The sequence below is a fragment of the Pecten maximus genome, chromosome 17 (genome assembly GCF_902652985.1).
Source record: "Pecten maximus chromosome 17, xPecMax1.1, whole genome shotgun sequence".
Taxonomy (NCBI): Eukaryota; Metazoa; Mollusca; class Bivalvia; order Pectinida; family Pectinidae; genus Pecten; species Pecten maximus.
The window spans coordinates 25,828,888-25,843,495 of NC_047031.1; the positions used below are offsets into that span (position 1 = coordinate 25,828,888).

General features: G+C 37.6%; 1 protein-coding gene across 1 annotated transcript; it reads right to left on the bottom strand.

Moving 5' to 3' along the window:
- Positions 1-902: 902 nt before the first annotated feature.
- On the bottom strand, positions 903-12,846 carry LOC117315065. The gene is made up of 7 exons (XM_033869205.1): positions 12,766-12,846; positions 8,949-9,196; positions 8,206-8,441; positions 7,214-7,460; positions 5,426-5,559; positions 3,900-4,236; positions 903-3,466 (listed from the first exon to the last, which is right to left on the bottom strand). The coding sequence occupies exons 2-7, from the start codon at positions 9,172-9,174 to the stop codon at positions 3,153-3,155; spliced, it is 1,494 nt and encodes a 497-aa protein (XP_033725096.1). The 5' UTR covers positions 9,175-9,196; positions 12,766-12,846; the 3' UTR covers positions 903-3,152.
- Positions 12,847-14,608: the final 1,762 nt, after the last annotated feature.

A 14,608-nucleotide genomic window follows, 5' to 3' on the forward strand; every position in this document is an offset into this window, starting at 1 on the left:
GATTTAACTCCCACCAATAAAATATGCCTTCTCAATTTATTGAAAGCCGACTGGTTCTTAACAAGTGATTATAATCTGTTATGTATAGTAATGAAGCGAATATGTCAGTCAGTTAACAAATATCAAATAAATTCTTACGTTGTCAAAGGATGAATATTCAGTAATACCAAGGTTGGTATTTACCAATATAGGCAGGGAGCCGGTAAAACTCTGAATAATCAAGTCCATAGCAACATACTATTTTCACTACAAAAAAAATGTTTGCGAAGACTGAATAGAAATAAATCTGGAGTGTAATTAATATTGTAATTTGAATTCCGCCCTGTACAATATTCTACCATATGCACCACAAATTCTTAGTTAGATTGTACATTTTAAGAAAGTAAGCAGCATGTTACAAAAAAAGAAAAAAAACACGAATATGCCTTTAAAAGACAATTCTCTGAAGTAAGGTCATAGAAATATAAACCCAGAAGTGATTGATGAGTATCTAATCTCCTTTTAATAATTTAACATTACATAAAGTCACTTCATTGTTAATACTATGCTGATGTGGAAGAACAAAGTCCAAATGTACGCTGGTACCCATCTTTAAGGCAGCATATATCCAGAAATTACGAGCATGCATTGTATCTGACATTGCTGGAGTCATAAATATTCTTTACATCATAAGTTTAAAGGGCCATGGCTCTGTCTAAAAAGGACAATGAAAAACACAAATCTTCACCTCATTCTGTAATAGGTTATTCAGAAATTATGTACATTTGAGCTCAGAGAAACAAAAGCAGGCTTCCTCCAAACATAAATGAAAACTATGTCCCTAAGAGACATTAACCATGCTCCCCCCCCCCCCCCCCCCCCTCCCCTGGGCAGAATATTAAACTACATACCTATGTCCCCCACATAAACCAAGAACGACCATGCACCTACCCCTCCCTGTAACCCCCAACCCCCACCCTCAGTACTGAAAGAGATTGTAAATCAAATGTAACCCCTACCCTCAGTACTAAAAGAGATTGTAAATCAAATGTAACCCCTACCCTCAGTACTAAAAGAGATTGTAAATCAAATGTAACCCCTACCCTCAGTACTGAAAGATTGCAAATCAAATGTAACTCCCACCCTCAGTACTAAAAGAGATTGTAAATCAAATGTAACTCCCACCCTCAGTACTAAAAGAGATTGTAAATCAAATGTAACCCCTACCCTCAGTACTGAAAGATTGCAAATCAAATGTAACTCCCACCCTCAGTACTGAAAGAGATTGTAAATCAAATATAACCCCCACCCTCAGTACTGACAGAGATTGAATCAAATGTAACCCCCATCCTCAGTACTGACAGAGATTGAATCAAATGTAACCCCCACCCTCAGTACTGACAGAGATTGAATCAAATGTAACCCCCACCCTCAGTACTGAAAGAGATTGTAAATCAAATGTAACCCCTACCCTCAGTACTAAAAGAGATTGTAAATCAAATGTAACCCCTACCCTCAGTACTAAAAGAGATTGTAAATCAAATGTAACCCCTACCCTCAGTACTGAAAGATTGCAAATCAAATGTAACTCCCACCCTCAGTACTAAAAGAGATTGTAAATCAAATGTAACTCCCACCCTCAGTACTAAAAGAGATTGTAAATCAAATGTAACCCCTACCCTCAGTACTGAAAGATTGCAAATCAAATGTAACTCCCACCCTCAGTACTGAAAGAGATTGTAAATCAAATATAACCCCCACCCTCAGTACTGACAGAGATTGAATCAAATGTAACCCCCATCCTCAGTACTGACAGAGATTGAATCAAATGTAACCCCCACCCTCAGTACTGACAGAGATTGAATCAAATGTAACCCCCATCCTCAGTACTGACAGAGATTGAATCAAATGTAACCCCCACCCTCAGTACTGACAGAGATTGAATCAAATGTAGCCCCACCCTCAGTACTGATAGAGATTGAATCAAATGTAACCCCCACCCTCAGTACTGACAGAGATTGTAAATCAAATATAACCCCCACCCTCAGTACTGACAGAGATTGAATCAAATGTAACCCCCATCCTCAGTACTGACAGAGATTAAATCAAATGTAACTCCCAACCTCAGTACTGAAAGAGATTGTAAATCAAATATAACCCCCACCCTCAGTACTGACAGAGATTGAATCAAATGTAACCCCCATCCTCAGTACTGACAGAGATTGAATCAAATGTAACCCCCACCCTCAGTACTGACAGAGATTGAATCAAATGTAACTCCCACCCTCAGTACTGACAGAGATTGAATCAAATGTAGCCCCACCCTCAGTACTGATAGAGATTGAATCAAATGTAACCCCCACCCTCAGTACTGACAGAGATTGAATCAAATGTAGCCCCACCCTCAGTACTGATAGAGATTGAATCAAATGTAACCCCCACCCTCAGTACTGACAGAGATTGAATCAAATGTAACCCCCACCCTCAGTACTGACAGAGATTGAATCAAATGTAGCCCCACCCTCAGTACTGATAGAGATTGAATCAAATGTAACCCCCACCCTCAGTACTGACAGAGATTGAATCAAATGTAGCCCCACCCTCAGTACTGATAGAGATTGAATCAAATGTAACCCCCACCCTCAGTACTGACAGAGATTGAATCAAATGTAGCCCCACCCTCAGTACTGACAGAGATTGAATCAAATGTAACCCCCACCCTCAGTACTGACAGAGATTGAATCAAATGTAACCCCCACCCTCAGTACTGACAGAGATTGAATCAAATGTAGCCCCACCCTCAGTACTGACAGAGATTGAATCAAATGTAACCCCCACCCTCAGTACTGACAGAGATTGAATCAAATGTAGCCCCACCCTCAGTACTGATAGAGATTGAATCAAATGTAACCCCCACCCTCAGTACTGACAGAGATTGAATCAAATGTAGCCCCACCCTCAGTACTGACAGAGATTGAATCAAATGTAACCCCCACCCTCAGTACTGACAGAGATTGAATCAAATGTAACCCCCACCCTCAGTACTGACAGAGATTGAATCAAATGTAGCCCCACCCTCAGTACTGACAGAGATTGAATCAAATGTAGCCCCACCCTCAGTACTGACAGAGATTGAATCAAATGTAACCCCCACCCTCAGTACTGATAGACTATCATTTCAGGTCATCATTGTGAGATAAACTCTGAAACCTTCTCTTTAAGCTTTTCAACAGTCCTGTTTCCTTACCAAAACACATGACAACTTCTTTAGTGAGTCGGTGGTAGATTGTGGGCACCATCTTCATGTTTTTGAATTCAGTTTCGACTGTATTAGTCTCTTTGAGTGACACGTCCTGCGAGACTTCGATAAGGATGCTGAGAAAATCTCGTTCACTGATTTTACGGCTGCGTATGTACTGCTTAAAGACATTGTAGAGGTTTGCTAACAGCCAGCTTCCTTCTGAAGTACTTCTCCATGCGATTTTACCTGGACAATAACATGTAAAATCAGTCTAGCATTGTTCTGATAAGTATTTGAAAAAGATTCCTAGACAATGAACCCTATTTATATATAAATAAGCCCCTGGCCACATATAAGTCCTTTCTAAATTTCAGACTCTGAAATTTCAAATCCGTAACCAAAATAATAGTATGTATCGCTTCAAGGTAACACGTGTATATTTACCTGGTGGGGAAGCAAACATGTCGTCATGGTAACACATGTATATTTACCTTGTGGGGAAGCAAACATGTCGTCATGGTAACACATGTATATTTACCTGGTGGGGAAGCAAACATGTCGTCATGGTAACACATGTATGCTTAACTCGAGGGGAAGTGAACATGACGCCATGGTAAGCAGTTTATAATTACCTGGTTGGGCAAGGAACCTGTCGTCATGGTAACAAGTGTAAATTTACCTGGAGGGGAAGCGAACATGACGAGCATGTCGTCATGACAAGGAATGGCGGTAACCTCCATGGGCTCTGCCTCCTGTATATCTGAAATAACCCTGCGTTTGCCACTGGCTCCAGCATCGTCCTGGTCCAGCGGAACACCACTAGGTACCATTCTCTCGCTTTGTTGGATTTCTGTTTTCTCTTCCTCCTTGGGAACAACGTTAAGGTCTTTGTTTTGGTCTGAGGGTGTTGTAGCCTGTATGTGTCTGATTTCTATTTTCACGTCATCCTTGGAAATTACTTCTTCGTTCTCCGTGTTTACTGATCTGTCTCTCTTCTTGATTTCTTCGTGTCCTGTCTGTAAAAATCATCTCTTATAATATTTCAATCGCGGGAAGGAGATTAATAGAATCTAACATGGGTATGTTCCATGGACAGGGATATCTCAACCCGAGTGTAAGAGTTTGACCAGTCAGCACGGGGTTTGCCGAGTGCTGGCCAGCCAAACTCTTACACGAGGGTTGAGATATTCTTGTTTGTTGAACAGACCCATGTTTGATTATTTTTCTCACATACTTGCAACCAAATGTAAGTTTTTATGAAAGTTTTTCATCGCCTCATCTTCAATGCTTTTTTGAATATGTGTCAAAATTTATGATGTCATCATTTACGACTTGGTTACTCAACGTAAAATGATGACGTTACGTTATTGTGAGCAGCGTCATATAGCGTGTGCAGGCTGTCCTTATTCCCATGTGTAGGATCAATTTATCTTTTCCTTATTAACCGCCTGATAACCCTGTGAAGTATGTAAGAACTACCTATTTATTCCTGGAAACAGTGGTGATGTTGAGTTGAATGATTGGGAAAAGGGCATTGTTTGTTTGGTTGATGGATTTATCATCTCATCAAGATCATGTCAAAGTGGTTATTTTTGGTGGGTATAAGGTTGTTGATGTGGCAGGTGATGTTGCTGGGGATGATGGTGTTGGTGGTGATGGGGGTGTCATTGGGGAAGGGGATGTTGTTGGGGTGGAAGTGTTGTTAGGGATTGAGGTGTAGGTGGGGATGACAATGAAGAAGGGGTGTTGGATGGGGTAAGGATGTTGTTAGGGTAAGAAGCTGTGGTTGTTAGGGTAAGAAGCTGTGGTTGTTAGGGTAAGAAGCTGTGGTGGGGGATCGGGGTGTAGGTGGGGATAACAATGAAGAAGGGGTGTTGGATGGGGTAAGGATGTTGTTGTTGTAAGAAGCTGTGGTTGTTAGGGTAAGAAGCTGTGGTTGTTAGGGTAAGAAGCTGTGGTTGTTAGGGTAAGAAGCTGTGGTTGTTAGGGTAAGAAGCTGTGGTGGGGGATGGGGGTGTAGGTGGGGATGTTGGTGAGAATCGGGGTGGGGTTAGATTTTTGGTGGTTGTGGTGATCATGGTTTGAGTCATGTTAAAATTTGGAACTGAAGGTGTAATATTTACATTTAAGCTATTAATGGTGATAATCGGTGTTTAAATTATCAGGTTATAAGTGCCTTCTGTGATCAGTTATAGCTTGTCCTACCTCTCTGTCAGAATCCGCATCAGAGTCTTCGTCCGTGGTCGCGGTGTCATAGCCATCAGATAACTGGTCATCATCATCACTGTCACCGTTGCCAGTTGGATCAATGATATGGTCCAGTGCATCTAAAGGAACTTCTGAAATAATGATTTTATATATGTTAATGACTGCTAACAAGATAAGCAATGAAACTTTGTTTCTCATTAAAACCCCAAAATCTCAATATTTTGTATTATCACCCTGAACAACGAGTTTGCTGTGCATCAGTGGATATCTATTGAGAACAATGATGTCACAGGAACACTACATAGAGGATATTGAACAGTGTCTTCAGCAATACCAAATTTATATCACTCATCAGGCTAATATTTGGATATTTTTCACTCTTGTTATACACTCATGAAAAATATCAAAATATTTGCAACACGAGTGAAATATATTTGGTGTAACACAAGTAAAAATTATCAAAATATTTCACACGAGTAAATTATATTGGTACATTGTATTACTGAAGATACTGCTAGATATTCTGTTTATTACATTTTATAACAAAATATACAGAGGCAGCTCAGTCTCTCCCAGAATTCATTATGGCCACCTGTCAACAGCTTACAAATGTATGCCAAAATCGTGACATTATGTATTCTATCTTGAATTACGACGTCATATAACATGATGAAAAGCTATATGCAAATCTTAATTTTCACCATGGTTATTTAAAAGCAATTTTCTGATTGGTCAAATCAGAAAAAGTGATATTTTTCACTAGTGAAAAATTTCACTTTTATAGAATTAATAATTTTTTATATTTCACCAGTAAATATGTAATAAAATGATATCACATCCACGATTCATCATTACATGAATTTATCTGGTAATCCTGATGACAAGGGACAAATCATCAGTGTTAGATAGTGGAGACGATTGAGGTCACAGAGCACATATTCATTATTACATACATAAACTTTGTTGTAATTCTATATGTGGTAATGTTGAGCCTTATGACACAAGACCCTTTATCTGTGAGATACTGTTGACACATTTTTCTGATTAGATACTTACCGGCCAGGTCCAGTTTACTATCAACACTAACAATATTTTTCTGGTTAGATACTTACCGGCCTGGTCCAGTTTACTATTAACACTAACAATATTTTTCTGGTTAGATACTTACCGGCCTGGTCCAGTTTACTATCAACACTAACAATATTTTCCTGGTTAGATACTTACCGGCCTGGTCCAGTTTACTATCAACACTAACAATATTTTCCTGGTAAGATACTTACCGGCCTGGTCCAGTTTACTATCAACACTAACAACATTTTTCTGGTTAGATACTTACCGGCCTGGTCCAGTTTACTATGGACACTAACAATATTTTTCTGGTTAGATACTTACCGGCCTTGTCCAGTTTACTATCAACACTAACAATATTTTTCTGGTTAGATACTTACCGGCCTGGTCCAGTTTACTATCAACATTAACAATATTTTTCTGGTTGAGATACTTACCGGCCTGGTCCAGTTTACTATGGACACTAACAATATTTTTCTGGTTAGATACTTACCGGCCTGGTCCAGTTTACTATCAACATTAACAATATTTTTCTGGTTGAGATACTTACCGGCCTGGTCCCGTTTACTATCAACACTAACAATATTTTCTGGTTAGATACTTACCGGCCTGGTCCAGTTTACTATCAACACTAACAATATTTTTCTGGTTGAGATACTTACCGGTCAGGTGCGTTTTACTAACGACAATCTTAACATTTTTTTATCAGATATTTACCGCTTTGGTTCGGTTTACTATCGGCACTATCATATTTTGTGTTCAGCGATAATCTCTGTCTCATCCGTCGATGTTTTGTTAACTTAGCAGACACAACGTACTGGACAGCTACCCCCCTGTCAAAGGCCTCAGTACTGTAGAGAACGGCCTTACTGCGATCAGTACTGTAGAGAACGGCCTTACTGCGATCAGTACTGTAGAGAACGGCCTTACTGCCACCATTACTGTAGAATGTCTCTCTGCATGCCTGTCAAAGAAAACTACATACAATAGAGGAAAGTATATCACAATTTTTCCAACATATTCAACACAGTGTCATATATTACAGCCCACAGAAAGAAGAGTAATGTATTTTGTAAGGAAGATCCAATCAAAATTTAGAAAGATATCTATTCTATAATGAAGTGTAATGCCTTAACTATAATTGCATTCACGGATAAACTTTGACGTATCACAACCAGATGATTAAACTAACAAGAATTCCCACAGAAGTGGATGTGTCGCCTGCACCCACTTAATTGTAAGGGTGTCATGTGGAAAATTTCATGGTCGTCATGAAAAGCATCAGGTTTTTTGTTTTCTGAATAAGCTGCCTAATTTGGAAGATTCAATTTGAGGTGACAAGTTGTAGAGGAAAAGGGATGAAAAACTATTAATTGTGATAATTGCCTGTGTGCAAAGGGCCATAACTCCAGAAAAAATATCTGACGTGACAAGTTGTAGAGGAAAAGGGATGAAAAACTAAATTGTGATAATTACCTGTGCGCAAAGGGCCATAACTAAAAAACAAAATTTGACATGGTCCAAATTGATTCATAATTTAATATGATAAAGCCACTATCTAACTAACAGGTGAAAACAGGTAATTCGGAAAAAAATTCCTATCTGTAAAGGAAGTCTAGATGGTAAAATTAATGTGGGAAAAAACAGGATTTTTAACACTTTTATGTATACAAAAGATTATTATATGGTAATTAGATCGAGGTACCCACCTGAATGAAGAAAAGTTTGGGTTTTCCCACCATGTCAAAACACTTATCCTTCGAGAAGAATCCCACCAAGTCCTTTGTTAACACTCCCATGCCGTCTACGCCCACAATGACATGATCCATGACATGCTCCATGGTCTTCTTTCTCTCTTTCCTATCTAGGTCTGGCCATTGTTCTCCGTGGGAACTGATTACACAAATGAAGCAAGGCCGATCAGCAAGGTCAGGCCTCTTGGAAGCTGTGTGGCAGAAGAGAAATGTATGGGTTTATGAAGAATTTATAAAATCAGAAATTTCAGGTTCAAGATTTTAAAAAGTGCTGATTTGTATCATTTGAACACATTTAGTGACATGATGATCTTACTGCTTCATACTACAACTTAGAATTTCCCATAAAAAAAAGAAACCAACACAAAACCTTGCGTGATCTTCCATTTTTTAAGCAATTCCCTGAGGGAATAAACCTGACACCTGAAAAGTACATTAAATTTTGATAGTAATCTAATCGTCCGCAAAATAGTATTTTTTGAAAAATTTATTAATTGTGAATCACATGTCGGTATGATTCATCAGTAAACTGTATAAAGTATTAAGAGGTTGCATCAAGACAACTCTTACACTTCTCCGTTAATGAGTGTTCTATAATATATGTTTGTCCGTGTTTGTACAAACCGTTTTGTATGACATATTTGTCAGTGGTTGTAATTACTGTTTTGTAAGACATATTTGTATATGTTTGTACATACCGTTTTGTATGATATCCTTGATCTGCTTGCCAGTTTTATCGTAATATGTCATTAGTTTTAAATTGAGTGGTTTGAACAGATTCTTCATGTTTCTGTAATCAGTGTACGCTCCATGCCTGTCGGGATATCCCTCGGCAGAATATCTCTCGTTCACGATGATATAGACAAGGCCACGCTTTGGATATTTTTGTTTGGAAAAGTCGTATTGCATGTCTTCGTCTTCCATATCTGGCAATCACACATTCAATCTGAAACAAAATGTTAAATAACTTTGTTAAAAATACTTGATATCCTCAATCATGACATGACACCTCAAATATCTCACCTTATCTGCAGGTAAACTGCCCAATCCAGTGGTATTGATATTATGCATTTGACAAACTAAGACAAAGTTAAGATATTTCTCTATTCCATTATAACAAATTAATCAAAACAAGTGCAATCAATGATTGCGAAAGCTCACCGGCGGCAGCAATCACACTATGCAGTCATTTTTTATGTATGTATAAGCATGTCATTTTGAAATTGTACGTCACATAATATCGCTCCTAGACCTCTAATGGATGTATAAACTAAATAAAAAGGGCGAGGACTTACCCAAAAAATATTTAAAGAGGGTTTTTGTGCCAAATAAATTAAGTCCATTAAATGGTAAATTGCCAAAAGAAGAAGAAATCGCAATTTTTCCTGCATGATATTGCCATAACATCACTCCTGGACCCCTAATGAATGCATAATCCAAATTAGAAGTATGTGAGAGCATACTTTTGGACTTCACATTTTTTTTCTGCATGATTTTGCTATAACATCACTTCTAGACTTTAAATAGATGTATAAACCAAATAAGAAGGGTGTGAGGTTTACACTTTTTTACTTAGAAGCTTTCCAAAAACTGATCTCAAAAACTTTAAAGTCGGGTGGGACATCCGATGCGGACGCAGACGCCGGGGCTACAGCATTAGCTCACGGTCACTCGTAACCGGTGAGCTAATTAGAATGGCCATCCAAAAATGTTTATCACTAAATAGTTTCCTCACAAACAAACTTAGGGATTTTACTTTAGTTGCAGATTTACCTGTTGATAAAAGTCACCGATAAAAAATGTTGCTAATAACATGCTGTCCTTGCAAATGTCAGCATTACCTCCCTTTCAGGTGATAGATTTAGGTAGAGTTGATTTTGTTTAACGTCCTATTAACAGCCAGATTAATTTATGGACAGAGACATCAGAGGACTGATAATTAAAGTCTGTTTCATACATGTTCTGTATTTATCCGAGATAGTTTACCTGTATTGTTGTATTGGGTATCTATCTCCAAGTTTCATGCAATCTAGTAGAATGGGTTACATCACAGCTCATCATTTTTACTGATCTCGATCAGTAAAGTGAACGGTTTTTTACTTATCAACAACATTAAAGTCAGTCTTTTTGATTGGTATCAGAGAGGTGTTCAAATGAGAAAAAAAGTACCTTTTGATTAAACATGTAATTAATAACAAAGCAAAGTATATTATATACTTTTTAGTTTATTGAAATTGATATCATAAATAGTTTACAATTTTAATTTCAATTAAGTATTAATTAATATTAATTTCAGCGAATTATTTGTGCAGTATTTATTCATTGAATATTGACCATTGATTTTGATGAAAAATATAATGACATTTACATGTAACACACACATTTGCCTGACTTAACCAGAACAGACTATAATTACCGTACAAACATAGTTAGTAGGGTGTTATTTCAAAATGTAGGCGTTCAGGGAATCAGCCGTGCCAGACAACTGCCCTACATGGGTTTCGAGCTCACAACCCAGATGTGGAGGGTTAGTGATAAAGTGTCGGACACATTCCAGAGGGGGAAAGTTAGTGATAAATGTCAGAACACATGAACCACTCGGCCACCACGGGTCCTTTCAGATATAGACACTCACCTGTTAGACTGTTATTACTATACAGATACCAGTAGTTCAGTTGTCCTATGTTAAGTATTTAAATTTGAATGTTTTTTCTATTTTACTTAACACAATGTTACCTTGCGCTAATTGTATATAATTAGCCGTAAAAATCCATATTTGCAACATGAACTACTTAGAGAGTTTAAATACAAACCAATAAACAAGCAGTCTTTGTAACCAAATCATTTTGTTTTAATTGACATAAGAATGCTAAATTAGATCTGTACATGTGGTTCATTTCTCAAAAAGACGGCAACAAATTAAAGCGATGCATGTTTGTTACGATGCAACATCTTAGGAAACCCCTTGAGTTGTGTAACTTTGTACGGCAGAGGCTATTCATACCTCTTGACGTACGGAGTCATACAGACAAACGGTATGAACAGATCAAATAAAAAAAAACTCATACGATACTGAGTAAACAGGCATTTTAACAAAATTCACATGGTCAACATCTCTCATTAGTAAACATATCAAATCATATTTTTTCTGATAAAAAAAATGATATATGAGAGAACCTTGAAATACAAGTTTAAATTTCATGAGATTTATTAAACAAGTGTTAAAGAGTAAAAGTGTCTATTTCGTTTTATTTGCCTTAACAGGCATTAAGGTGTCCCGACACTTTATCACTAGCCCTCCACCTCTGGGCTGCGAGTTCGAAACCTACGTTGGACAGTTGCCAGGTACTGACCGTAGGCCGGTGGTTTTTCTCCGGGTACTCCGGCTTTCATCCATCTCCAAACCTGGCACGTCCTTAAATGACCCTGGCTGTTAATAGGACGTTAAACACACAAAACAAAAACAAAAAAACAAAACCTGAACAAGCAACAATTAAACTCTCCAGACAGGTATAAAAAAAATCTCATATTTGATGGAAACATGTTTAAGATATTTTAAATACATATCGCCCAGACAGGATTTTAAGTCAAAGTGGACGGATTATTTAAACCTAGAGAGCAATTTTTTGCACCATTGACAACTCATGATATCAAGTCATTGTCCATATTATGACATCACAATTGATTTCTAGCTTGCACAGGCAATTAATAGCATTCCAAGGTATATATTACACAAGCTATAGTGACATACTGGTACACAAAAATAATACACGGGTGAATTCACTGTATTACAGACTAAGTATGTGATAAATATTTGTATACGTGGTACTAAATGTAATATCAAACTACAACATCTATATCAACGTAATTGATACAAGTACATGTATCTGTGTAGTTAAGTGCTGCTGATCACGTGCCATTACTTTATAGATAACATTACACAGTGTCATGAATTAGACTGATTACTATGTGCCTGTAGTGCTTGAAAAGGTGCTAAAATTAGATCTCCGGTCATTCCCACAAATATGGCAGTAACACAGTGACATGAAAGGCTAACATACCCTTAGTGCCAAATCTCAATACTGTCTGCCTGCATCTCACCATCGGTATCAACTTATTAGGCTTAGGCACTTGCCAAAAATGTTTTCGCTAAATATAGCCCTTCCCGGAATTACTATTACAAAATTAACATGTTCAAATGAATTCCGTACTGTTTTATATTTCAACGGAAAACAAACGACAAAAACGAATTTCTTAAATATTCATTTCATGTCGATCATAAAAGCGTACTGTCTGCAGGAGTCTATATCCTAACTGCTTAGTAACGTCAGCGAGCAGTTTATATCTAGCTATTTGACAAGTTATGTAAACCTTTGTCAGATTGTTATATAGATTTCTATATATTAGAAAACGAAATTACACTAGCTTTCCGATCAGAGACGTCATGAACCTCCATTATATTTATCAGTAACTGGTAAAATATTCCGACAGATTCTGTTCACCGAGCCCACCTACCTTCTCTTCTCTTCCTTACTCAACTTAACGTTTTGTTTTCGAAACCGGAAGTTTACACTGTTATAATTTCGGAGTGACTGTGTAGTAGACGTGGGATTTCTGTCGAATAATTGTCAATCCCGGATATAGCGGTATGATGATGTACTTTGCGTTGTGTTTAATTTTGTGATCTCATATGTCAGACACCTATTCCTCATTATCTCTCTTCGACAATGTTCTTTCTGTCAGAGAAGGAGAAATATAAGAGAAATAAAAACCAGAGTCAGAAAAACAATTCCAGTATTTAATAACAAAACAAATCATCATCTGAAAACATAACAATTGTAAAGGTTGTTGCCATTGCAAAATATGGACAGCAGCATAGTATCAAAAAAATAAGCTTTATCACTGAGACTAGCGTCCTAAAGTTAAATTATATCTATATATAGACAAACCCGTAAATACTACCTAAATAGTTCCTATACAATAACTTCACCAAATAACTACTTCCCGACCTATATAAAATTCTACTATAACACTTTATCTAGCAATTACTGCTCCTTCCTGCATTATATCCACCCTATATATTAACCTGACATTGACAATGTTCCTATATTAAAGCCCATCAAACTACACCCTAGACACAGTGAGACGGCTGGCCCTAGTGTTAACGATCTATTACATTTCTACACAGGGGAAATATACGAACTGTACTCAGTCCTGTGTTCTCTCTATACTATAGCAACTATAGCCCCACAGTATATCTTTTCGGCATAGCCGTATAATTTTCTTTTGGCACCGGATATGATGCGAAAGGTGGCGTTACTGGTCAAGATGAAGTATGTGATTGGTCATTGTAGCGATAAATGCAAAATGCATATATGCAGTTAAAGACGAAACAAAATTAAGATTGAATGCAAGCTGAATAAGTGGATGTATCTATTCAAATGACACATTAATAAGATTATATTCCTGATTCAAATTCAGTCTTATTATCAACAAAAATGATTCAAACTGATATAATTTTGTTATCCTTGCTGAAACAGTGCATTTAATAATTAGTTCGTTAATTTATTTCACCAGCAGTTTTACATTATAGCCACCAGCATTAAAACTATGCCGTTTATCTTTTTAATAAGATATTTCTTGTTTTATATACCCCTCAATCAGCTGTCCTACTGTTAATTTGGTACTATCACTTGGCTACCAAGCTATATAACCGTGCCGGCACATTCTAATTCTACCCATGCTCCTATACCGAGTCTCTCGGGCCATCCGGCCCTATACTATAGCGGCAGCTAATCCATCCTTACCTGGACATAGGTTGTAACAAGCGAGCTGTCCAGCCCCAATCCAATTAAAATTAGACTTGCAATTTCCACTCCTCTACGATACTCTAAGATACACTGCAATACATTAAAGGGTATCGTAGAGATGTGGAAATTACAAGTCTAATTTGTAATTAGATTGGTCCAGCCCTGTCTGCCTCGCATACACGAGAACACCGGTTTATATCCAAAACACCAAATCTAACGCCAACTATGTCCTAATCACACTAAAACATGTGAAATCCTTGTAATACAAGTGCACTGGCTATTCTCACAAGAAAAACTAATTCTGAAAGATATCAGCCCTCACTATAACTCGTCAATCAAAGCAGTGGACGACAATGATCCATAATTTGCCCTTAACAAAAGGAGAGAATACGGAGGCGCTGCAATCCGTTGGCACCAAGAAATGGACCAAGCAGTTAAAGCCATGCCAAACAAGGGCAACCGAATAATTGTCTTACAAATCAACACCAACTCGAAACCCCTATGTTTAATAAATGTGTACATGCCATCCACCAGTGACATGTCGGAAT

Coding starts and splice junctions, on each gene's coding strand:
- LOC117315065 (XM_033869205.1), bottom strand. CDS start 9,174: ATGGAAGACGAAGACATGCAATACGACTTTTCCAAACAAAAATATCCA. Junction 5,560..7,213: donor TAGTAAACCGAACCAAAGCG/GTAAATATCTGA, acceptor TCATTATTTCAG/AAGTTCCTTTAGATGCACTG. Junction 3,467..3,899: donor CATGTTCGCTTCCCCTCCAG/GTAAATTTACAC, acceptor GTTATTGTCCAG/GTAAAATCGCATGGAGAAGT.